This window comes from Excalfactoria chinensis, chromosome 16 (genome assembly GCF_039878825.1).
Source record: "Excalfactoria chinensis isolate bCotChi1 chromosome 16, bCotChi1.hap2, whole genome shotgun sequence".
NCBI classification, from domain to species: Eukaryota; Metazoa; Chordata; class Aves; order Galliformes; family Phasianidae; genus Excalfactoria; species Excalfactoria chinensis.
Genome location: NC_092840.1, coordinates 6,494,537 through 6,518,386, shown reverse-complemented (window position 1 = coordinate 6,518,386; position 23,850 = coordinate 6,494,537). Strand labels below are relative to the sequence as shown.

The 23,850-nt window shown below is 36.8% G+C and overlaps 2 protein-coding genes across 3 annotated transcripts in view; one reads left to right on the top strand and one right to left on the bottom strand.

Annotated features, from left to right (window-relative positions):
• Nucleotides 1-37: 37 nt before the first annotated feature.
• RSRC2 (arginine and serine rich coiled-coil 2) lies at nucleotides 38-13,194 on the bottom strand. Of its 2 annotated transcripts, XM_072351153.1 has the most exons (11): nucleotides 13,059-13,181; nucleotides 11,208-11,364; nucleotides 10,637-10,680; nucleotides 9,657-9,734; nucleotides 7,875-8,087; nucleotides 6,424-6,567; nucleotides 2,860-2,982; nucleotides 2,682-2,761; nucleotides 1,829-2,061; nucleotides 1,187-1,276; nucleotides 38-674 (listed from the first exon to the last, which is right to left on the bottom strand). In XM_072351153.1, exons 4-11 carry the CDS (start codon nucleotides 9,662-9,664, stop codon nucleotides 495-497), a joined length of 1,071 nt encoding a protein of 356 aa, XP_072207254.1. In that variant the 5' UTR covers nucleotides 9,665-9,734; nucleotides 10,637-10,680; nucleotides 11,208-11,364; nucleotides 13,059-13,181; the 3' UTR covers nucleotides 38-494. The 2 variants fall into 2 exon arrangements, with proteins under 2 accessions (XP_072207254.1, XP_072207253.1); XM_072351152.1 differs by lacking the exon at nucleotides 9,657-9,734 and having other exon boundaries at nucleotides 7,875-8,065; nucleotides 13,059-13,194.
• Nucleotides 13,195-13,297: 103 nt separating this feature from the next.
• KNTC1 (kinetochore associated 1) overlaps nucleotides 13,298-23,850 on the top strand; it is a 32,461-nt gene continuing 21,908 nt past the window's right edge. Inside the window, exons 1-25 of the mRNA XM_072350941.1 lie at nucleotides 13,298-13,377; nucleotides 13,772-13,909; nucleotides 14,015-14,135; nucleotides 14,460-14,575; nucleotides 14,978-15,050; nucleotides 15,298-15,375; nucleotides 15,899-15,933; nucleotides 16,158-16,268; nucleotides 16,741-16,834; nucleotides 17,073-17,125; nucleotides 17,367-17,479; nucleotides 17,876-17,930; nucleotides 18,138-18,236; nucleotides 19,160-19,203; nucleotides 19,316-19,381; nucleotides 19,472-19,547; nucleotides 19,671-19,796; nucleotides 19,900-19,989; nucleotides 20,315-20,380; nucleotides 20,830-20,891; nucleotides 21,419-21,530; nucleotides 22,051-22,194; nucleotides 22,418-22,474; nucleotides 22,558-22,659; nucleotides 23,442-23,558. Of these exons, the coding sequence (XP_072207042.1) occupies nucleotides 13,778-13,909; nucleotides 14,015-14,135; nucleotides 14,460-14,575; nucleotides 14,978-15,050; nucleotides 15,298-15,375; nucleotides 15,899-15,933; nucleotides 16,158-16,268; nucleotides 16,741-16,834; nucleotides 17,073-17,125; nucleotides 17,367-17,479; nucleotides 17,876-17,930; nucleotides 18,138-18,236; nucleotides 19,160-19,203; nucleotides 19,316-19,381; nucleotides 19,472-19,547; nucleotides 19,671-19,796; nucleotides 19,900-19,989; nucleotides 20,315-20,380; nucleotides 20,830-20,891; nucleotides 21,419-21,530; nucleotides 22,051-22,194; nucleotides 22,418-22,474; nucleotides 22,558-22,659; nucleotides 23,442-23,558 (2,142 nt within the window). The 5' untranslated portion in view covers nucleotides 13,298-13,377; nucleotides 13,772-13,777. The remainder of the gene's footprint in view (nucleotides 13,378-13,771; nucleotides 13,910-14,014; nucleotides 14,136-14,459; nucleotides 14,576-14,977; nucleotides 15,051-15,297; nucleotides 15,376-15,898; nucleotides 15,934-16,157; nucleotides 16,269-16,740; nucleotides 16,835-17,072; nucleotides 17,126-17,366; nucleotides 17,480-17,875; nucleotides 17,931-18,137; nucleotides 18,237-19,159; nucleotides 19,204-19,315; nucleotides 19,382-19,471; nucleotides 19,548-19,670; nucleotides 19,797-19,899; nucleotides 19,990-20,314; nucleotides 20,381-20,829; nucleotides 20,892-21,418; nucleotides 21,531-22,050; nucleotides 22,195-22,417; nucleotides 22,475-22,557; nucleotides 22,660-23,441; nucleotides 23,559-23,850) is intronic.

The following is a 23,850-nucleotide window of genomic DNA, read 5'->3' as shown; positions in this document are numbered from 1 at the left end:
TGCCCTAAAGACAACTTGATGAACATAAAGTAAGAGCTTAGAGAAAAAACTTCTTTATTATTAACCAGGTTTTTGCGCTGGATTACGTGCCTAGAGGCCCAGACTGCTAAATAACATCTACACAATGTTTCTTTCATGTTTCAAGAATCGAAAATAACTGTACAAGGTTAAAGTACAAAAGTACACAAGACAGTGGACACCAAATATCCATGTATGAGTTCATCCCATCTGCTGCTCGGTTTGAAAAGTAGAACTTGAACTAAAAAATACTGTCCTTCTATAGCTCTGTCAAGTTTAATGGAAGTGGGTATAACCTGATTACAACACTAACACCAGTATCACTGATCTGATATTTACAAAAAAAATTGTATTTATCAATAAATTAAAGTCAATGCAACACCCATGCAAGCTAGAATGCTAGCTTTTTGGTGAACAAGGACCCAACATTTCAACAAGAACCTTCCAAAGTCCCAAAACTTTAAAGTTGCTTGTATTCAAACTGCATCCATTCCTCGCATTGAAGATGTAAACCCCAACCCCATTCCTCTTTGCGTATGTGTCTGCGACCTCGCCATTTCATACTGTGCATCTAGATTTCTGAAAACCTCTTCCTGTTGTTTCAGCGTTTTGTAGCTCTCTTCATCAACTGAACTACAGCCAGCTTCATCCTCACTCTAGAAAGCAGAAGAAAATAAAGCGTTAGCTTTGTAGGAAGCGGTATTTTCATTTGCTACAGCTGGCCTAAACCCCTCGTAATTCTGAATTCTAAAGAGCCTGATAGAATAACAGGCATCTGCTCTTGCTGCTGGAACAAATCCAGCATAGCTTTTGCTCTCATTGCCAAGAAATGTTCAGAAGCTTTTCAAAATCCTCTTTTGAATTCATTCAAATAAACACCTCCATTTAATGACCTATACGGAGCTGTCATCTATGAACACTCATTAGATTATGAATATTGGTTACAGTTAGGACTGTTGTCACAGAGCATAACAAATGCAAGAAATATCATGAAATTCTAGACTTGGAATCTAATTTAGAACCTTCCTGTGATCTTTAAAGAGAAATGATTTGCTTTTAATTACATCCCACAGTAACCAGATAACCCATCCTTACTATTTAGGCACCCTTTAAAATTAAACATCAAACCCGCTATCATAAATTAAACGACACATTCAGAACTCTTTACCTTGATGCCCATCAGCTTTCTGAATTTGACATTTTGGTCCTTGTTTCCAAAATTCAGTTTTTCCCATATTTCTGCAGACTGTGATTTATCCTGAGCAAATTAAAAAAAGAAGATTTATCACCTTTTTACAGTTATTCCTGTGAATATCACAATATAGCAGCAAGCAAAGTAAAGCTGTATTAAAAACTCAGACTGTTGTGTAGCTGCAGCAAAGCCAGAGACAAAATATTTCCAGTGGCATTCTTGCAGCATCCCCACAGAAACCTTCTGTGAGGGAAGTGTGCTTATGGTTAAGGTTTCAAAATGAGCTATATTCTTTACTTGAGTAGACTGTAATCATTTCCATTAACATTGGGAACAACGTCAGAAAACATGCCTAAAATAATGGAAAAGACATATGACTTTATGTTACCAGCACTTCTCAGTAAAGAGAGACCAACCACATCTGATATTTAGTGGCAAGTTTTGTTTACCATCAACATAAGGATCCAATTATACTTCCTTAGATTTACACAGTCAGGCATAATTGTAAGTCTTATGTCACTAGCAGCTGTCACTGAACATCTAGGCTTATTCATGTAAGCAGTTCAGAAATACAAGACGCTTTCAAACAAGTTTAATGAAAGAAAGAAAAAACATTACCCCTTCCTTTTTGCCTTGCCAAAGCATCTTCCGTTTTTTCTCTTGCTCTGCAAATTTCATTGGGTTCACTGCTGCTGGGTTATAATAGCTAGGTACAGCTATTCCAGTCTCTGCTAGTGCTTTTGCTTGTAGTGCTGCCATTTGAGCTGCCATTGCTATTTGAGGAGTTACTTGTGTTCCCGATGCCAGAAGAGCAGCAACGTTAATAACAGAACCTCCAGTGGCTGCAGCTGCTAAAGAAAGCAATGGTAAATTGCCATCAGATACTAAGCTCAGTCATTTTTTCTCCCCCAGAAAACCCACTTCCATTCACAGCAGTAAGCTGAAAACAATGAAAACAAAAAATATTATGTTTATAAATTAAGAAACAAGGCTCCAACACATTTTAGTAAGCCAGAAGGATCATAACTCATGCTTTTAAATACCCTTGTGTGGGTAACAGCTTTCAGACTCTTACTTAATGATGCATACGGGAGGTCCAATGATCATTAGAACCAGTATAACAGACAACATATTAGTTGTCTTTTTTTTTAGTCTGATCCTTTTCCACCTCTCCATTTTTACTGTTCTACTTGTGTTTCCTACACATGGATCAAATGAACAACCAGTACATCAGCTGAAAAGAACTTTAACACTGTACATTATTGTTCTGGAAGCATTCAAGCAACTTTCAGATGTGCTACTAAGTGATATGGTTTAGTGGGGAAGTACTGGTGGTAGGTGAACAGATAGATTCAATGTTGGAAGCCTTCTCCAACACTGGTGATTTGATGAATACGTTAAACACTCAACACATAAGCCTGCATTACCTTCCACCCATGTTATTCTTCAGAAATTAAGACGCATAGATTACCTGCAGCCATTTCCTGTTGCTTCTGTTTTTCAACCATTTCTTTCTCTCTCTGTTCTTGCAGTTTCTTTGCTCTTTCCAACCTAGAAAATACATGAGAATAAAAGCATTCAGACACGCAAAACCAATGAGGAACAGATTATTCATATCATGTACCACTAAAATAGCAACAATTTCTGACCTTCTGGCTAATGCTTCCTGTGCATCCATAGCTGTATTTCGACCTCGAAAAGGTGGTGGACTTGGACTCCTGCTATGACTCCTGCTGAATCTGCGGGGCTTTTCAATTCTTTTCTTTCGCTCTCTGTAACCAAGAATAAGACAGTTGCTAAAACAATAAATCTACATTTTATAGAACATTCAATCATGACTCAAAAACTAACATGAAGAGTTTTCAAAAAGAGCAGTCACAGAGATTGTACTACAACACTGTAACAGCCACACTTGCACAGTAACAAACTTTTAACAAACAAAGTTAAAACTGAGTTTTTTCAACTGCAAGCTCTAACAGTACGTAATTCCAGGTATTTGTTTACCCTTTCACTAGGTGTAAGAGATTTTCATTCTAACTCCTGGCAAGAAAAAATACCACATAATTTTTTGTATGTCAACTGCAAGAAAATTAAAATAGATCGAGGCTCAAGAAGGCTTTAAAACAAAAAACAACAGCATCAGAATTATGCTAGATGTGAATACTGTAAATAGCCCTGAGACAAGATCTCAAATAATACCCAGGGGAGTTGCTAGGTAGCTATTCTCCTTTCTGCATATTTGTCACTAGCTGTTCTCTGAGCTGTTTGGGTGAAGATATAAGAAAAAAAGAACTCTCCCGTCTAGTTTGATAAGTTCTGGAGGATGCTACCTGTGCAAAGAAGCATGCCTCAGCTGAAGGCTGACAAATGATCTCTGCTTAAGAATATTTTTAAACAAAACACCAGAATCTCCATCGCATCTAACATTTTAAAACCTTCTCTCAAGTAAAGGCAGCTCTTTTGATATATACATCTAGTTTCTTTTAAGCAACAGCCACTTAAAATACATAGAAGTATCATTACCAGTTGTTGTTGTTTTGGTTTATTTTGCTAAGATCATTAAGAACAACATTACAAGAGAACGTTTTAATAAAGTTTTATTGTTTTTTAAGCCTCTGACTGATGTTCTGAACAAAAAAAAGTCACCAACTCTGGACGCATCCAAAGCTGAAACTACATAAGACTTGTCAGATTTGCCATCAACACTAAGTTAAAATGCACAGAGGATGTTTCTGTCATTTTTATACTTAAAGTTATGAACCACCTGCAATAGTGACTAACTTGAGTAAAGCCACTTTAAATGGCATTCATCTACTCCACTTCTTCTGTTTGCAACTTGTGCAGCATCCACAAACATGAAATGCAGTCTGAAGTTACAGAAGAGATCCTTGTTTACATGACAAATCTGGTAGAATACAAAGGAAGTGAGACTTATCTTTTTATAGAAGACGACAAGATGCAGATTCAGGCACTGGGAAGTGACAGATCTGCATTCCTGAGATAAGATGTAAAGCATGTTTCAAAGATACCTTCATTTTTGCCGTGAGGACTATTGTAGTTTGGTCTTGTCTTTGGTCTGATGCTTTACTGCACTGGTAAACATCAAGGAAATAAATATTTGAGCTTTTCTATTTAAGTACTTTCATTTGAAACAAGCAGATGATGTCATGTTTTTAATCTTATATTTAATCAATGCAACAAAATAACTGCTAGAAGGGTCTACAGGCTCAGAGAACAAAAAGATTACTTCAAACGCTTGTGAAGACAGATGACTTGAAAATGCAAGCTTGAAGTTGTGCAAAGAACCACCAAGGTAGGGTCAAACTACTATTCAGAAATGCCACTGTCACAGCCTGTGAACTGCAATGCAGGAAATACTGCATTTCATGAATGAGGGAATTCATTTCCCGGTTGCATTTTTGTAAGCCGTATTTCTACATCATGTTTATCTGGCTCATGAAGAGCCTTCCTTGACCTATAATTACTGTTCCAAAGACTTCACCTGAGCCCAGAGCTTGACGTAGTAGCTCTGGCTACTGTTCAAGAATCATACCTTGCTTATTTTCCCTCCCTAATATCTGAGAGACAAAACAACACTTAAACACACTGCAGGAATCTACTTCTCTATCGCTAGTCACTGAGCCACAGTTCCAGTTGAAGAAACTCCTGCACTATGGCTATCCCTGACTACTTCCTATAGCTGCAGCTCCTTTTCAGGTTAATTTGAATTCTACTGCAGAAGCAAAAAAAAAAAAAAAAAAAAAAAAAAAAAAAAAAATTCTGAGACATGAAATTTTCACTTAGTCATTAAATGAAGAGTTCAAAGTGACACTTTAAAACTTCAAACGTACATAATAAATAATAACTGGAAATAATAGGAAACTGAAGCCTTACAAATCACGCTAAAGGGTAGCTCAGATACCAGTAAGCGTAAATAATGTGTGTATACCAGTCTACTCACCACAGCTGAAAGTTTGGTAGAAAGTGCATGGCAAAATAAAATCTGACACAAACCATGTAATTCAAAATGTTCTTCCAAAAGATAAGTCTTCTTAACAGTTTCTCAAGTGTTGCTGTAGCATTACATTCTTAAGTCTCCAATGGTCCACTGTAATACTGAGTGGTCATACCTGATGTCTTTAATTTAAATGCAATTTGAAATATACTGGTAAGAATGTTACTAATTAAACTGGAACACTGGTAACACATTCTTGGCAGCTTTGAAAGGGCATCGATTTGCATCCAATATCCTTCTTAAATTTTACATGAACAGAATGCAAAAAACCCTGTCCTCAAATAATATCAGTAAGTCATATTTTAGCTTATTAAGAAAATCCTTCAGGGCATTAATAACGCAGAGGTGGCACATGCAAATAGACTGCAAAATCTACAACGAAACAATGAATCACCATCTGAAAAGCATTAATTCCTGTACAGGGGAGAAACCCTCAACTACAGCATATAGACACCAAACAAGCTAATCAAAATCTGCTTAGCTGGTTTCAACCTGTGCTTCTAGAATTTAAGTTTAAGGAAGAAATGAAAGCACCCAAAAGAGCAAGAAAAAAGTAAAGACGATCAATAATCTCATGATGAACAAAGAAGTCTGTAATCACTAACAGAATAGTACACAGATCAAATCAGTGCATCTGACTCTGAGTTCACCCACACACTACACTACCTACACTAGTTCTACAGAAAAGATCCACAAATTTCTTAATTAAACTTGTTGAGCTGGTCAGGATTAGCAAATACACTGATCAGATGCTCCACCACCTAATCATTCCCAGTTAAACTTTCATAACATACACACACACACACAGAAAAAGTGATGATTAAAATAGAATTTTTGAAGCAGTGTTCTGCTAACCACACTACGCTCATACAAAACACATGAAAGTACTGGCTGCTCCTTACTCTATTTTTTTCCTATTTAAATATAATTTCTATTTAAGATAGCAAACTGAGCTGCTGTTTAAGAAACTAAACAAACTTAACAAACTTAACTGTTGTATTTATGCTACTCAAAATGATGTTTTCCTACTAAATTATAAATAAGCAATTAAGTATTTCTAATCGCTAATATGAAAATACGCTATGAAAATCTGAGACACGCAAGCTGTTTAATATACCTGTTTCCATGACCAAATATACACCACCCCACAGAGCATCCAACCCACTGCCACCAAGCACATGTGGAAGTTAACACTTACCTGCTTCTGCTCCTAGTTCTGCTTCGACTTCTGCTTCTGTGCCTGTGTCTAGATCTTGATCTAGAACGAGATCTTACACGGCGCTTTCTCTCTCTGCTGCGAGATCGGGATTTTTTCCTATCACGACTTCTACTGCGATGACGTCTGAAACAGAAGTCCAAATTTCCTCCTGTTTAAATTCATATTTTACCTAAGCACTTAGGTTCAGGTTTGTCACAGGCCAAAATGTATTAGGCAAGGTGGAAAGGACCATAAACATTTAAGAATCCATGCCTAGAGCAGTTTAGAACTAGGAGTAATCACACTACCATCAGCCACAAGTCACTTACAAAGAGTTTAAGTGAATGATCATACTCACAAATACAGCTATTTTTGTTTTGTTAAAAGTGTGTATCTAGAAACAAACATATGGCCAAAATAATCTGATGTTAAAGCCTAAAATTCAAGGCAAGATAACTTCCCTCCTCCCCACGGTATTTTAGTACCTTAGAGAACAGATGCACAGATTTCAGCTCATGAGTCAAAGAGTCCCTCAGTACATCATCAGCTGAAGCCTGTTCCTTGCTGTCACGTTTGCTACAGATCATCCCAGTATGAGCAGAACTGAATAAAAGTTATTCTGGTAATGCAGTTTGTCCCAAATACCTCTATGACCTTGAGCGTATGCTGGGTGGCCTACTGTGCAAGGAAGCACAGACAGCATCATCTCTGGGTGAACAACTGATTTAGGAGGCAAAAAGCAATGACAGCTAAGTTTACAGTGTCTTTCCCATCAATAGGGAACATTTAATATACTCTATCTTACAGGCTTTCCAAACTCTGTTACCAAGTTATAAACCTGAGTTAACATTGAAGTATGACCTATAAAAAAAAACCTTAGGTGCACTCAGTAACTTTACCCAGCATCAATATGGAAAAAAGACAACTAGCAGCAAATACACTGCCCATACAAAACTAGAATATACAATACAAAATGATGCTTTGGAGTTAAATTGGGTCAGCAATGTTGCACAAGGTCATCCAGTCCAACCATTCACCCATCACCAATAGCTCTTGCTAAACCAATGTCCCTCAACACAACATCCAAATGTTCCTTGAACACCTCCAGGGTTGGTGACTCCACCACCTCCCTGGGCAGCGTGTTCCACTGCTTGACCACTCTTTCAGAGTAGTACTACTTCCTAATGTCCAGCCTGAATCTCCCCAGCACAGCTTGAAGCCATTTTCTCTAGTCCTATCACCAGTTAGGCAAGAGGCTGACTCCCAGCTCACAACAACCTCCCTTCAGGTAGTTACAGAGAGCAATACGGTCTTCCCTGAGCCTGCTCTTCTCCAGACTGAACAACCCCACCTCCTTCAGCTGCTCCTCATAAGGCCTGTGCTCCAGACCCCCTCACCAACTTTGTTGCCCTTCTTTGAACAGCCCTATATAATCATGTAAAACAACTTACCTTTCACGAGACCTGGATCTTGAATGACTCCTCCCTCTTGATGACTTTCTCTCTTTGCGTTTATGTCTATCCTCACCATTTTCGGATGAATTTAGGCTCTCTCTTCCCTTGTCAGAAGAATGTTCTTTGTCATTGTGGTCTTCAGATTTGTGCTTCTTGGAGGACTTCTCTTTGGATTCGTGTCTTCTTGCCTGTTTTAAGAAGAAGTTGGTTCTTTCAGGAAAATAGTGCAACAAAGAGAGTTAGTATGGGTATCAGAAGATAAAAATTGATAAGTTGTGATGCAACATTAGTAACCTTAGGAGTGTGACTCAATCATGAGTGATGGCTATTTTACCTAGTGCCACCACCTACCCAATGTTGCAAATGTACACTATCATTTGTCCCCCTTTGCCCTCCTCCCCACTAAAGGATTTTTAAAAGCATCCATCAAGGTATTTTTACAACACTTCCATGGGAGTTCGCAACATTATAATAAAAACAACTCAATCACTGTTTTCATTTCAGAACATATACTCTTTGCCTATCTTTAAATATCTGACAATTCACAAATATATTTATATAGACACACAATCACATTGGTAATTATTTCTCTAAATCTACCATGTAGAAAGAATTATTGGAATCCTTACATATAGTTGCAGACATACTATATTGCTGATGCAACTAAAACACTCCTCTATCAGTAGATAATTGCTTTTTAGAACAAAACCCTCTTGTAATTTCCAACAGTTTGTAAAAAGCGAAGCAGTAACACAGTTGAAATCCTATTTGCAGTATTTAAGTCTAACATGTATCACTCCAAAACCTCCCACAGTAGATTTAACTTAAAGATATGCTGCTCCACCATACTGCAATTTCTTCCTGCAGTGTCTCTTAAAAAAAAAAAAAAAAAAGATTTCTTTTTATAGCTACAATGCCAAAAATACTTAGCAAGGTCAGGCCTGATTTTTGCCAGTGTTTTCCCTAGAGACTAAGCCATGACATCAACACCTTCTCTTAATATATCCAGTTCATTTTCTACTCTTTCTAGCATAGCCCACTTAAGTCTTACATTTAACATTTTTCTTCCAAGTCACAATTTTATGATGATGTATAAATTTTAGATTAAAGCTTGACTCTTTTCCCATTTTCTTGCTCAACTAGATCAGTTTTGCGTTAAATACTTGTAAAATCTCTCTGCAGTCTGGAGAAGAAGCTGTAAGTAGCTCATATCCAAGTAGATCAATTCCTTATTAACATATTTCAAACTCTAAATATGCTCAATTATAATTCACATACAGATGTGGTATGTTAAGACACCTTTTCCTGCTTTTAAGGTATTTTACTATAACACCTTGAAGAACTACTTGCTACATAAAAATCATGTGAAACAGTGAAGGATGTTACTTGTATCTTACTTTTTGAAGTATCTATTCATCTAAGTAGCTGCTCTGCTACATACAGTGAAGAGAATTACTGATATTACTTAGTCTACAGGCAACCAGCTACACCTTGCAAATAATGAAAACAGCAAATCTACCATGGGACACTTAATATCCTCAAAACGTAATCTAGAAAGTGTTGAACTGTTTATGATTAGATCTAACAGAATGCTAAAAACACTGGACAATTTTAAACAAGGAGCATTTTTTTTCAGAACATTAAAATGAGTTTGTTTCTTTGATGAATTTTTTTTTAACCAGTCTTCTAGGCACACACTTAGTAATAAACACCATTATATCCCATAACGGATTTAAGATACTTTTAAGGGAAATATGAGTTTGAATGACTAATAGTTACCTTATCATGAAGTAGGCTTATAATTTTGCTATCTGAGTCTGCAGCGTCTTCAGTTCAGTCTCTTCGCGCATTAGCACGCTGAGTATGATTTATTATAGAAATGTTATCATGTGAACTAAACAATATATTCATTTTCACAAAAACTCTCCTAGATTATTTTTCCTTCTTTTTATTTTTTTTAAAACAAAACAGAGCTTCCATTGGAATTGGGGAAGGAGAAGTTCCTGACCCAGGTTAACGTTTGAAGACCCTCGTCTGACCCAGCCTGCTATTGCCCCACAAGGCTTGAGCTTCCTTTCTATTTTGATGGTCCTGGTTCATTCATTTAATCTCTTCTCTGGTGCGTAAGCCAGTTACTTCCAAAGCATTACTGCATCCCTGTATATATATTTAATAATTATATATACATATATTTTTTTTTCTTTTCAAAAGGAAGAGACAACCTTCTGAATTTTTTGCTGCTACTGTCACGTTTCCAGTTGACCAGCTTGTTTTGTCAGGCTATGACAGTCATTACAGTTAAAGGATGCAATAAACAGACCTCAGGTGGATAATTGCTTTTAATATTCTCAATTAAACTGGTACATATTATTCAAAGTCCAGAACACTAGACAGGAATAAAGCCATGCAAGGCTTCTGGTTAATGGAAGCTCTGTGAAAGTTATCAAGAACACCATTCTATTTCTCCATATGAACTCTTTCAATTGGCTGTTTCCACCAAAAAAAGAAAAAAAAAAAAAAAAAGAATTTAAGTTACTAATTTCTGAAAGCGATTCGCTATAAAACTATTACCTCGTCAACATGATGGCTGCAATCATGCTTCACTATGAAAGGATCTCCATATCCATTTTAAGCTTAAAGTTTCCAATTTATCGTACTTACCATAAAAGTCACTTATATAGGTTTACATATGTGCATTACTACAAGATACTTCATACACGTACTGTACATTTACCTAATCACTACAAAGTGTTAATTACCTCTTTGCTTCTGCTCCGGCTTCTGTGTTTTCTTCCTTCAGCATCTGGAGAAGAAGACATTTTTTGTCATTTACAAAGTTAAAGAAACAATCAGCTGACTATAATCTCTCATGTTCCTTTCAATTACTCCAACACACAAAGCCAAAAAGAGAGACTTAAAACGCCAAAAGTACCATTTGAACATCTATTGCAGAAAGTGAATTCTAACCACTACAGTTCTTTCTTTGCACTTAAGCTCTAACAATAATAAATAAACCCATGTCATACTTAAGTCCCGTTCTACGTTTTTTAGCCAGGTAATTTCATTTTTGTTTAACCAAACATAATTATAACAGTAGAACGGTTTTCTGGGTTTGCTGTGTAGCCTGAAACCACTCCTTTATTAGCCACCTTACCATATCTTCTGAATACTAATATGACCACCTTCCTCAAGACTTCATTATTTGAACTTTTAACGTAATGCATATAAGATGCAAAATCAACAGCTATATATTTTTTCAACTTCATAAAGTTAATAGAACAGTTAACATTTTGCTTTTCAAAAGACGTTTAAATGATTTTGAGACCATACCTGACTTCCGCCTTCTTTCCCTTGACCGTGAACGCGATCTTGAATAGTGATGCTTTGATGTTCTGGGAGAACTGGAGGCATCTGATTGTTCCTTTTTTTTCTCCCTTTCTGGAGAGGACTTTTCTGGGACTACTCCATCTCGTTCGGTATCACTACCCTACAGGCAAGGACAGAATGTTTCAGAACCAAAACTTTAGGACTTAGAAGCAAGAAAGCTATTCACTTAGTACTTCCTCTGATGACTTTCTCTCCCTATGAAGTCAACTCCGTCAGTTGCTATCTCATTATAAGTTAGGCAAAAGTTGGACAAGCTAGCAGTGAACTGGGTAACTGCATGCAAACTTCATTAAGAACTAATATGTAGCAAACATTTTTGCTCTCCCACTCTGTTAAAGTGCACCTTACTTTTTTTCATGAGATTTTTACAGCTTACAATAGAATTAAACATTGATCACTACCTCACAGTGCTGTCTACAGGTCAGTTATCCTCCGGGCTTCCTACTCACTCCCTTCTCTTTTTCATCTAAGGTTTTCAAAAGACTCCACTAGTTTAAGCTTTAAAGGAATTTTGAGACTTCCATGAAACAACATTTGACATTACTTGAGAACAATAAGGAAAATACCAGCTAGCAGTCAATCTTAATTGGGTTTTTAAAAGTACTTTCCAGCTGCCACATTTCTGTTGGTTACTGCTCTTGCTTTCTGTACAAATTGCTGCTTATTAATGCTCTTGTGCTCTTTCAGCCCTAGAAAAATAGAGCAACAACAACAAAAAACTGATAGACTTCAATGAGACCATTCTCAGTTCCTCAAGAACTGGATGAAAGGCCACAAAACTTCAGTGCATCAGCACCTACTTTCTACAAACCTAAAGACAGTTGTAATTCAGGTGCAAAGCAAAAAGTCCATAGTTATTCCTCAAGACTTTTTTTACAGGAAAAAATAATAATAATAATGTTAAGTGGTTACGTAAACAGAAAAGGCATCTTTTTTTCATGGGAGAAAAAGGGTGAGATTTCTCCATAAGTTTTTGTTGTTATTGTTCTGTTTCATTATTGGTCAGATTTTTCAGGATAAGAACAAAAAAAAATCAGATTTTATTTTTAAAACTACTCAGAAGTAACTAGAAGGAACTTTATCTACGTTTCTATGAATCTGTTTCCTTTGCACTTCCAAGACAAATAGCTTCAGGAAAAAAACAAATCGTGTTGGTTTTTGAGCTACTATCACTGATTCAACCCAGCGATGGGGCAAACACCGGGCCACAAAAACTTGAAACGGGAGCAAACACACACTCTGCCTATACGTGAAACGCTAACTCATTTTTAGATTCTAAGCAGGCAACTACAGCAGAAAAGTTTCACAAAGTTAGCTATAAAAGCAGGACAAGAAGACAACAATAAACTCAAGAAGACGATAAAATACGAGACGTTAAGAAACGTAATATGGAAAGCTGAGTGACCCAGAAGCGAGGAGGACCCGACCGCTCCCCCAGCCCCTTGCCCCCAGAGCCCGAGCTCTACGTTTCTCAGGAGCAAAGCCTTCTCCCACAGCCACAGCGCTCCTCTCCCAGCTCAAGAAGCGATAAAGCCGAAGGCACAAGGCCTCCTCAGCTCTCCCCGAGCTCGTAAAACGACACAGAAACTTCTGGAAGCGAGAAGAAAAGTACTGGGCGAAGCGCGGCCACCCCCTCCCCGAGGCCCATCATGGCGGCGGCGAGCGAAGGAGCGGCGGGCGCCATTTTGTCTCTCCGCGCAACAGAGCTCCAGACCCACTCCTTCCCACACCGCACTCTTCCCTCCCCGCGTACTGCACTCCACGCTTCGCCTCCCTCCAAAAATCACCGCTTACCGCCATGACCGAACGTCCAGACTGCCGCTCTCCCCAACAGCCCCCTCACAGCGACGCGGTCACCTCAGCAGCAGCGCGCACCAACCGAGGCAACACACCCCACACTCCCTCTCCCCGTCAGGTGCCCGGATGTAACAGCGGGCGGGGGCAGGCGGTGGAGCGAGGGGCCGCAGTGCATGCTGGGAAAGAAGAAGAGCCAGGCGGTATCTTAGCAACGCGTGTGCGCTCGCGCGTTTGGAGGAAGTTTGGTCCTTGCCGCGACCTGTAGTGGCAGCAGCGCTCCCGCCAATTTGAAAGTCTAAGGCGGCTGAGTGTGGCGGTATGTTGGCGGCTGAGGCGCTGTGGTGAGGGGATGGGGGGGATGGGGGGACTAGGGAGGATATGGGGGATGGGGGCGATGGGTATAGCTTGCGGCCCAGGGGGTGTCTGTGTGACGAGGAGGGTTCTCTGTCGCTGAATCGTACCCAGCACACGGCACAAAATCTCTCCTCCCTCAGTTGTGTTTAGCCGGGCCTGCCCTTGCGATCAGCTGGGCGCCCCTTCCATTACTCTGGTAATAGACATTTTATCTTCCTTCAGTGTGCCTTTAAGAAAGTGTATCCCAGCATCCTTCCTCCCAGAGGCAGACCCACAATAGAGCACTAAGGACAATGATTTATAGACAGTTGTCTAATTTCCTTAAAGTTCTCTCGCTTATGTGGTAATTATCATAGGTAAGAATGTGGAACGATATCGAGATCCTGGCAAACGATGACACAAGGACAGAGCAGCTGTCTGTGGGCTTAGGCCAGGAATGCGGCAGTGCCTTGTACCAAGTGGACTCACTGCTTCAAATCACGTCTTCAGAACAGGTAGAACTCCTCAGAGCTGTGTTCTGTTTCCTTGTATATACGAGGGACACTGTCGTATTTCTGAAGTGTTCCAGTTATTACGTGTAACAGCCTTTTTATTCTCAGGTCTCAGTTAATCCTCAGCTGTACGCGCGCAGCTCAAGGGATGGCAGCATTATTGTTGTTGACAGATCGGTGGTACTTCTTGACAGCACGGGACAGGCTCTGCAGCTGCACATTCAGTTTGGTAAGTTCACTACTTTACAGTTCAGCTTGTGTATCGATCTGCCCTGTAAGTTACAACGAATAACTAAATAACCAAATGGGATTCTGTATGTCATTAACCATGTATTCCCGTACAACTTAATTAGAATACTTGTTAACTTCTCACTGCAATGGGAGTAGTGGAGAGCAAAGCCACTCATTCTGTGCTCTTTCTTCTTAGTTTTACCCAAGTAAATACATTTGTAGAAATCTAGAACGCTGTATTGCCCACCTTCTGTGTTTCAAATATGCATGTCTGCTAATGAAAATATCTTAATAGTTGACATTGTGGCATGGAACTTTTCAGATACTAATGTGGATGTGGTTGGTATGTGTCAAGAAAAACAGTTCCTTGTGGTTGGTGAGAGAAGTGGCAATATCCATCTTATTCATATTCCATCAAAACAAACCTTGCTGACTAAGGTACAGTAATTGTTCTATCCTGACGTTGTACCAAATCTTTTGTTCTCAGGGTTTCTTGTTGTTTTTTTGTTTGTTTTGTTGTTGCTTTTGTTTTTCTTTCTCTTTCCCATGTGTTTATATAGAAATAGTCTCATGTTTTGAACAGTTCTTAGTCTGAACAAACAACCAGATTAAAGGGACATTTTTGTTGCTATAAATAACAAGTTATACACAAAGAATATTGTGTATAAGTTACTTATAGTATGTTGTGTACAGATACACAACAAGGAATGTTACGTATAAACCATGAGTTCTTCATGAAAGAAGATTAAAATTTAAGCTGGTGAACAGTATTTCAAATGAAGACTTCTATTTTTTTTTCAAATGAAACACACAAATATTGATTCATTGATTCCATCCTAGATTTTGGTTGAGAGGTCTTCAAGTGAAAAGACCTACTTAAATCTCTTCATCGAAAAAGATACAGCAGTTACAGGTAAGTATTATAACAACAAAAACCATACATATGAATAGAACCCTAAAAGCTCGTATACTATCTCTCTTCGGTGAAAGTGACAGATTTTTTTTCAAAATAATCCATTTAGCTGGTCAGAATTTTTATCAGTTATTTCAGTTTCCTATTTTGAAGCAAGTAGTGTCTTTACACTTAAGGAATACTATAGTTCAGTATGTTTGTGTTGTATTTTGTTGTTGGTTTGTTGTTTTCTTTGTTGCTTTTTTAGGTGTTTATCATATGTTCATTCTCACGAGCAAGGGTTTCTTTTGCATTATGCATCTCCCACTTGCTGAAACACGAGAAGGTAAGATAATCTAAACCAACTGGGATTTCAACTTGAACAGGTAGAGCGGTATTAAAGATCTCTTACACGCACCTTTCTATTTGTTAAGATGTTGATTTGGGATTGCTTAGGTAGCCTTAGTTTGGTTTTAAAGAGAAACCCATATATAGCTAAGTTCATTAAAAATTATTGTTAAATTCATACAATAATTTCTTCAGCTTGTGTTCACACTATTTACTGCTATAGAGAAAAGTAATGAATTTTATGGAAGCAGAATTTCATATCATAACATCGGTTTGAACTGCACTGAAGAATACTGATAACAAGTTTAATTTTTAAAGGGTTGTAAGCACAGTTAGAATTTTCTGAAACTTACACATTGAAATCAATAGAAATATATCCTGCCAAGGATAGTGACTCATCTTCCCTTCAGATGAGTCAGGCTGGATTATACTATCCTATATGATGTTTAGTGACTTTTTCAAATTTTATTTTTAAAAAGCTTATTTAACATGGGTGTGTTTTTTATAATATTTTAACATAGCAATTGACAAGATGGATATGGCTGCAGCAACAAAGGTAAGAAACGTGACTTCTAATATCTGTGTTAAAGTGCAGAGTTTGTAACAAGACTTTATATAGTGTGTTCCATTGGAAACTAACCAGTTTATTATTGCAATTCATAAAAAAGAAAAAGTAATTAATGTTCATGGGGAGGTGAGAAGATCAGAATGTATCTGCTGCTTTTAAAGGTAACTTTTCTTCTCTGTTGTTTGCTTTCCTTTCATTCTCTGCCCCAATAGTTGCAAGGACAGATAAAGACAGCTTTCATTGCCACAGAGGAATATCACAGCCTTGGCTGTCAGAATTTTGTGATAAGTAATTTGGCAAATAAAATGCACATGATAATTGGGGTAAGTAGTAATAATACGTTTGTAACAATTGTTATGGGATCAATGATAGCATTTGTTGATCTACAACGAAGTTTTATGTCTATCTGCTTTAAAAAGAATGATTTTTTTGCACTGTCTTTAATTTCCTTCATTGTAAATTTAAAAGTGATCCGTTTTGCAATCTTTTTCTGTAAGGAAACTACTGTTATTTCAGAACTCTCTCTGTTATGAGGAAAATGTGACCTTAGTAAATCACCGCGGTTCCTAACTTGTACAAGGTTAGACTTACTTGTAGTCTTGCTTTAGGGCTTGGAAAACCAGAGCTCGGAAGAGCATTTTTCTGAACATCAGTATTGACTGAAAATAAAGTTTAAGTTAGTCGTGCAATTTTTCAAGTTTTTTTTATAAGTTAAAGGTTGTTTAGAGAGGTAAATCTGCCACATGTAAAACATGTAACCCTATAAGTCCTACATCACTTTGCTTTTATTGATAGGGTAAAGGAGATCATGTACTCTCCAGCTGGAAGGTAGACACTACCAACAACCTGGTGTCTATTCGAAGCTTTGCAGATTCAAGTCTTATCAGAGGTAAAGACTTTTTTGTTGTTGTTTTACAGACAAGTGTGGAATTCATGTATAGCTGCAGAATATAAGACATTTTCAGGTACCTTGCTGGTTTTAGTAAAAATGCTATCAGAACTTCTCAGGTCTGTGAAGATAAATGTCTGCTTTCAGTGCTTGGTGGTACATGGAAATTGTTTTTGCTTCAAATACACTTTTCAAGGAAAAAAATGAATTGTTATGATTATGTGTTATTTCTTTTTAGATGCAGTGAAACTTCAAGTTCTTGACAACCTGCTGTTTGTTTTAGATACAGAGGTACGTGAAACAGTTTGGTTTAGCCTTCATTTTCCAATGCTCTTAAAGAGCTTTTTAAAATAACTTTTAGCATACATTTGCATTAAATAAAGATGCTTATTTTGAGGATCTTGATCTTATTGTTTGAGGTTTTTTTTTGTCATTATTTAAGCTTTAATATTCTGCTCAATGTAGACCAAAAATACCCTCAATGAAGAGAGAGAGGAAAACCGTATCTGATTATTTTTTACTTTTTTCCCAGAATATCTTAAGCATATGGGATGTTTATTCTCTTACTTTAATTTGGGATTGGCCTTTAATACATATTGAAGAATTTCTTCTAACCACAGAGTCTGATTCTTCTTCAGCCATGCGGTAAGTAAGAGTACTGTATGATCAGTTCTGAAAAGTAAAAAGTTGTGCATTCCTATAGGAGGTGCACTACAAATACTTATTTTCTATAGTAATTAACTTTTAGAAATCTTTGTCAAGATCTTCTTAGTCAGCAGGGCAAAATATTGGACTTTCTAGGCATCTCGCTGGAGATGAGAAAACCATTTTTTCTTGGTTTATCTATTTTTACTGCTAAGTGAGCTTGCATGTAATGTGTATTACTTTAGAAATGCTCATCTAAGATAAGGTGAGATAAGCTGTATAGTGTTGCTTACAAGTCTGAATTTTAGTTTGAACTTTGTCTGTATTTGGGACAGATAAATAGTAAAATGGAGAAGGCAAAAGACTGATTGTTTCACCTCTTTCTTCTATCTACAGGCAAGGGCTTGCAGATGTTAAGCTGATAGTCATGACAACACCCACTAGCAAACAGGTCTGTTTCCTTGTCTGTATTGTTTCTCAGTTAAGCAGAAAAGCACACTGGTATCTTACCATGTTGACCTGCTGTTTGATTTTCATTTTCAGTAGTTGGTTCAGGGTTTTAACTCTATAAGAATCCAGAAATGATTCTGCAAACGTCAATCTCACCAGCATATCCAAATCACATATATCTGATTTGCTTCTTTTATTTTTTTAATAGATGAGAAGTTTAATGGTTTTTGCACTACCTTCTATGCAACAGCTCTATTCTTTGGAAGTATCTGTTGTTTCTTCACTCGTCCTAAGCGGGACTGGCACGGTATGTTTAGATTTTTTGTTGTTCTTCAAATAAACATAATTGTTTCAATGGATTTAATTGTTAAGGAGGGTACTATTATTCTTATAGATTAGAACCACTTTTTGCAGGAACCATACAAAGAAAAATGATATCCCTAAAGGGTGAGAAAAAGATAACAGAACTAAACTGTTCAGTATGCTATGTTCCAGTCTACTGCAATATTTAATACTGGTGCCAAATTTTCTTGCTGCTGTTACACAGCTAAATGCTGTATAAAGTCTAGAATTCTCTCAGCAAAGAAAAACGCACTGAGTATATCTGGGATTTTCTTAAACTTAGATGAGAGATCTACTTTATTTCTGTTTAAACTGCTTCCTTGTAAGGATTTTAACAAAAGCCTGAAAAAAGAATTTTGTGAATTAGAAATGTTAGAAAGGCTGGAGGAGAAGGCATGTGAGAGGAAAACAATGTACAGTAACATGAAGAGCTGATGAAATTGCATGTCTTGTGTGAAGCACAACAGAACATATGCAACAGTCAAGGTCAGAAATGTAATATATACCTTGACATTTGTGGAACATAGCACAGATGCCTTCTTCACATAGTTTGTAATGTGGTTACAGTGTGACATGCCTATGGTTTAAACAAAATGAAAGAGTGCAGAGTAATTTTAGGATGATGCGCTTGTGTGGAGGGTGTATTGATGGCAACCATACAGGGGTAGCCGGGTGGTTTCAGCGTGATGTGTCCTCTTAATAGCCTCAGAAATTTTAGATGGTGGAAACCATCCAAGATTTAACATGATAAGCAGAGGGAAAAATGCTTGTCTGAGAGAAAAACAATAGTTTGTTTCCCTATTAAGAAACACCTAACGCACTACAGTTTTGTTATCTTATGACTGATTTACTCCACCACCTAATGATTTCTGTTATTATATGCTGCAGGATACGATACACTTCTTGGAAGGAATTCATGAAAATCATCAGATGTAAGATAACGTTTTGCATATTACTTGATCACTGCTACCTTAAAACTCAGATTACTTCAACATATAGTTATTTTAGAATTGATAAACTCATGTAGTTATCTTTCACCTTCAGGTCCACTGAAAGTCCGGTTTCTGTTGTTGTGATGAGAAGTTTAACTGAAGCCTTGCCAGAAAATAGGTACGCTTTCCCTTGAAGCTTGAATACTGTCATCTGTGATTTGAGTTTTTAATATTACGGTATTATAACTTCACTTTATCTCACCCCTAGACTAAGTCGCTTACTTCACAAACACAAATTCACTGAGGCTGAGAGTTTTGCTATACAATTTGGACTCGATGTTGAGGTAAGTTGACCCTTCCTAGTAAAGACCTTTAAAAATTAATTAGCATAATTAAATATGCTTAAAGCTGAAGTACATCAAAATTTAAAACTGACTCTTTTAGTTTTTTGTTTTGTTTTTAAACAGCTTGTATACAAAGTAAAAGCAAATACTATTTTGGAGAAGCTAGCTTCAGCCTCCATTGGAAGTTATGGTCAAGAAGTCTTGCTGGATTATATGAATGAAGCCAAAGAAAATCTACACAAAATTCAGGTCCTTCTTTTTCTCCTCCCTCTTTCCTGCCCTTTCTCTAATAGAATAATTCAAATTATAAAGGAGCTTGGAATTAATTCCACTTGTTTCCTTACTTAAACAGGATAACCGGTTTGTTGTGGATTACTGCATAAATGCTCCATGGCCACTATATGAAACTGCTCAAGAAATGTTGAACTATGCTAAAGTCAGGGTAAGGTTGGATTTCTTTTTTGCTGTTTAGATCAGATGGCGTACTGTTACCCCTTTGCATTACATACTTCTGTATAACTTGAGGGGGAGAGCACTTTCAAACCAGTTACAGTCATTCAAAAAGTTGCATTGTGAAAAATTGTCAGAAATCAAGACTTGTTGCAACTTTGTTCTTGCAATTTCTTAAGGGCTAAAAGGGAAATACAGTTTTATTTTCAGGCCAGAGACAGGGGTTTAGTTTTGAGTAGCCTATGTAAGTTTCTTTTACATACTAATTCCTGGACTAAAATCTAAAAGCATATCACTGTTTCATGTGTTTGTTTCAGATCTTGAAGAAAGATGATAGAACCATTGTTTCAGCATCTGATGGGGATCTAGTATCCCTAACTGAGGTAAGGACAAACTTTGGCCTTATGCTATCATACAGTTAACAATTATGATGTACAGTTTTATATAATAAAAGGTTAAGTGTTTAAAGTCAAAGTGCAATTACATTTTATAATATTAAATGAGATCCATGATATTGATAATTTTCAGAGTTAAGTAACTCCTTCAGTCATGAATTAAGATTCATTTTTGATCGCTATAGAAATTGAAAGAAACAGCTTGCTTAAGTGCTTGTTTTACTTCTTAATTAGGTATTTGTAGTATTTGTTTTACTTCTTAATTAGGCCTGTTTCATACTACACAGCACTCATACACCTTCAAAGAGAGTTAATGTAAACTACTCCTAGAATTGAAATTTCTGAGTAATTCTTTATTAAACAAACTTATGTATGTTACATAGGTAATATTGTTTAGTAAGCCAAATTTCAACCCTAAATCTCTTATCTGCATTTAGGTATTAAGAGCTCAGGCAAGGCTTACAACTTTCTACGGAGCTTTTGGACTAGAGAAGTTCAGGTTTGTTTGTTTATTTCCTAAGATTTAAAGATAATTTTATTATAATGGTTTAATAGCTGCCATTTAAATTACATTTATTTTACTTTTAATTTGGACTTCTGGTCTTTCACTGCAGAGAAGGAATAACAGAGATGTTGAGTCAGCCTAAATACTGAAAATATTTATTTGTGTGCAATAGATAATATCTTGTATAGGTGTTGTTTTTTTTTGTAATATATTTTTTGACTGTAGATATGTGTGACATTATATATGCACACGCAATCTAATGCTCCAATTGTATTCTACAGCATACAGTGCAAGCTTGAAAAGTTTTGATCCTTCTCTACACCTCCTTTCGTATTGCCATATAATAAACATAGAAAGGCTTGAGCTGGGAGGAACCTTAAGTCCCATCTGACTCCAGTCCCCTCATCCTGGACAGGGTTGCTACCTACTATGCCAGGTTGCCCAGGACCCCATTCAAACAGGCTTTGAACACCTCCAGGGTTTGGATGTAATAACTGTTTCTTTTTCTCTCATGTTTCTAGTGGTATTGCTTGGACAGAATTCTTGAATAATGAGGACATTTTAAAGAATATCCTTTGTCAGCTAGAAGAAGGAAATTTATCTTGTGCACAGTACCTCTGGCTTAGGCATCAGGTAAAACAGCATAAATATATCTTTTATTCTTATGGAGGCTGTTAAGTCTCTTAAATTTTCCAGCCTTGTTAAACAAAAAATCAGGCTAATGCTGTTACAAAACAGCTCAAAGAAGCAAAAGCAGAATCTCATCTATTGTCACAACATTTCAATTTCCATCTAATTCCTTGAAAAATTGAACTTTCTATTGATTTAAGAATAAACTGGAATCTCTGATGTAAGAATGAATATTTCTAGGTCAGTTTTCTTAAGACAGAATTATAAAGTAAACCCAGAAATAAAGGGATGGGGTCCACCCACCATAACTTGCAAAAAGAAATTGCTTCAGTTAGGTCTTTTAAGCAGTACCCTTGTTTTTATCATTACTATTTTATGTTTTAATTCCTAACTATGACTGCTGAGATTTTTCTCTTTGTATCTGTGAACTCTTTTACATCTTCCTATTAGTGAAGTAACATTACGATATATCTGATAAGTATATACTCCATAAACTTGTAATTGTTCTGTTCTAAAACTTTAGGCAGATTTTGAAAACACCTTTGATGAGAAAATGCTGGAGAGTTTTCTTAATGCCATCCATGTCACTGTTCCTCTGAAGGAACTGTGCTTGTGGCTGAAAAATGTTGTGATTCCCTTCTTAAGGAGAGTTGTGCCAAATGGACAGGTAAAACTGATTCAATAATTGTAAGAGGTAACTTTCTGAAGCTAAGTTATTTTTATAGCCAGACCTACTTTTTTGAATTTCAGAACCTTTTTCTACTTCATTTTTAAATGAATTCCTTTCCCTACAACTTATATTTTAAACTATTTCCTTTTGAAATGATTTCTAATAGCAAATTTCACTTTGATAGGCAGCATAACTCTCCTGATATCTGTTTCTGTTGCAGAAAATACTAGCCAAATGGCTAGAACAAAGCGCTCGCAACCTTGAATTAACTGATAAGGTAAGTGGTGGTGTAGAAACTTTGCTTGCCTTGTATTTCTATACATACAGCATGGTTTGCTGATGTCAGTTTTTTCTGGACAGGCAAATTGGCCAGAGAATGGACTCCAAATGGCAGAGATTTTCTTTACAAGTAAAAATCAAGATGAAATGCATCTGACAAGTTTTGACCAGTGGACTCCTTTGGTAAGAAACATAGGAACTAAAAAGATTTGCTATTCTCAGACTTTAGAACATATGCTCTTTGCTAGTGTAGGAACAAGCTGTTATTAGTTCATTACTGCTTTCGATGGAAAATGCATTACTCCTCTGAAAAGAAGGAACTTAATTTCCTATTATCTTGGGTTTAAAGACTGGATAAAAAACATTAGTTCAACATTTATTCCCTTTTAACACATGAATGAATAGTCTAGATACAAATAATCTTGAGTGTTCTGTAATACACACAAGTTTCTGTAGTATGAAACACATTTCACTAAAGATTTCTACTTGAAGTTCATAAGGAATATATCTCATTTCTGGCAAAATCTTCGGAAACAGATTGCAGTTCATTAAACAAATTTCTCCATGCTCTGGCATGGAAAAAGTGAGTAATAAAAATTAGCTAGCTGTAAAGATATGTATACTGAATTTGCATAAATAGAAGTTGAATATATTGCATATCCTGGGTATATAAGTAACTGCAGTGGTGGAGCTATGATAGCAAAGAAAGATTAAGCTTAAAGCTAACCAGGTGTGCATTTTGGAAACTGAAAACAGACATTCTGTATTTAGATCTGCTGTCTTGATCTTGTGAATCTCAGATCTGAAGTGCATAATGGAAACTAGGGAAATTAACACCTACTTGGTTTGCTTTGTTGTATGCTGTATGAAGGTTCAGCGTGTAGATCCACTGAATCTCCAAGATTACAAGGTATCAAAAATTGAAGATTGTAGCAAGTCTTTTTCATTTCTAAATACTGTTTCAGAAATGTAGTGACTGTGAAGAAGTACGTAGATTGAAGAAACTGGTAAATGATTTACAAGAACTGATAGATCTCTACAGAAGATACAACTGTAGGCTGGCGCTCTGTGATTTTGAGAAGGTAATTCTGCAGTCATTTCAAGAGTGGTGGACTGTTCTGAGGAGCAGAAAAAGGTTGTAGCATGCAATTGGAAGCAAGACTAAAGAGGAATCCTTAAATTTTGAGTTCATTAGTTGCACTTGGGTTCCTAAGCTGCTGATACTATTTGATACATTGTGTTTATAATAAACTTTCATTTCAATAAGGGGTATAGATACATAATGTGATAAGATACTATTAAAAAACATGACTTAAACTCCATGGTTTGCACTGTAATACAGATAATAGAGACTGTACAGCTAAACACTGACTT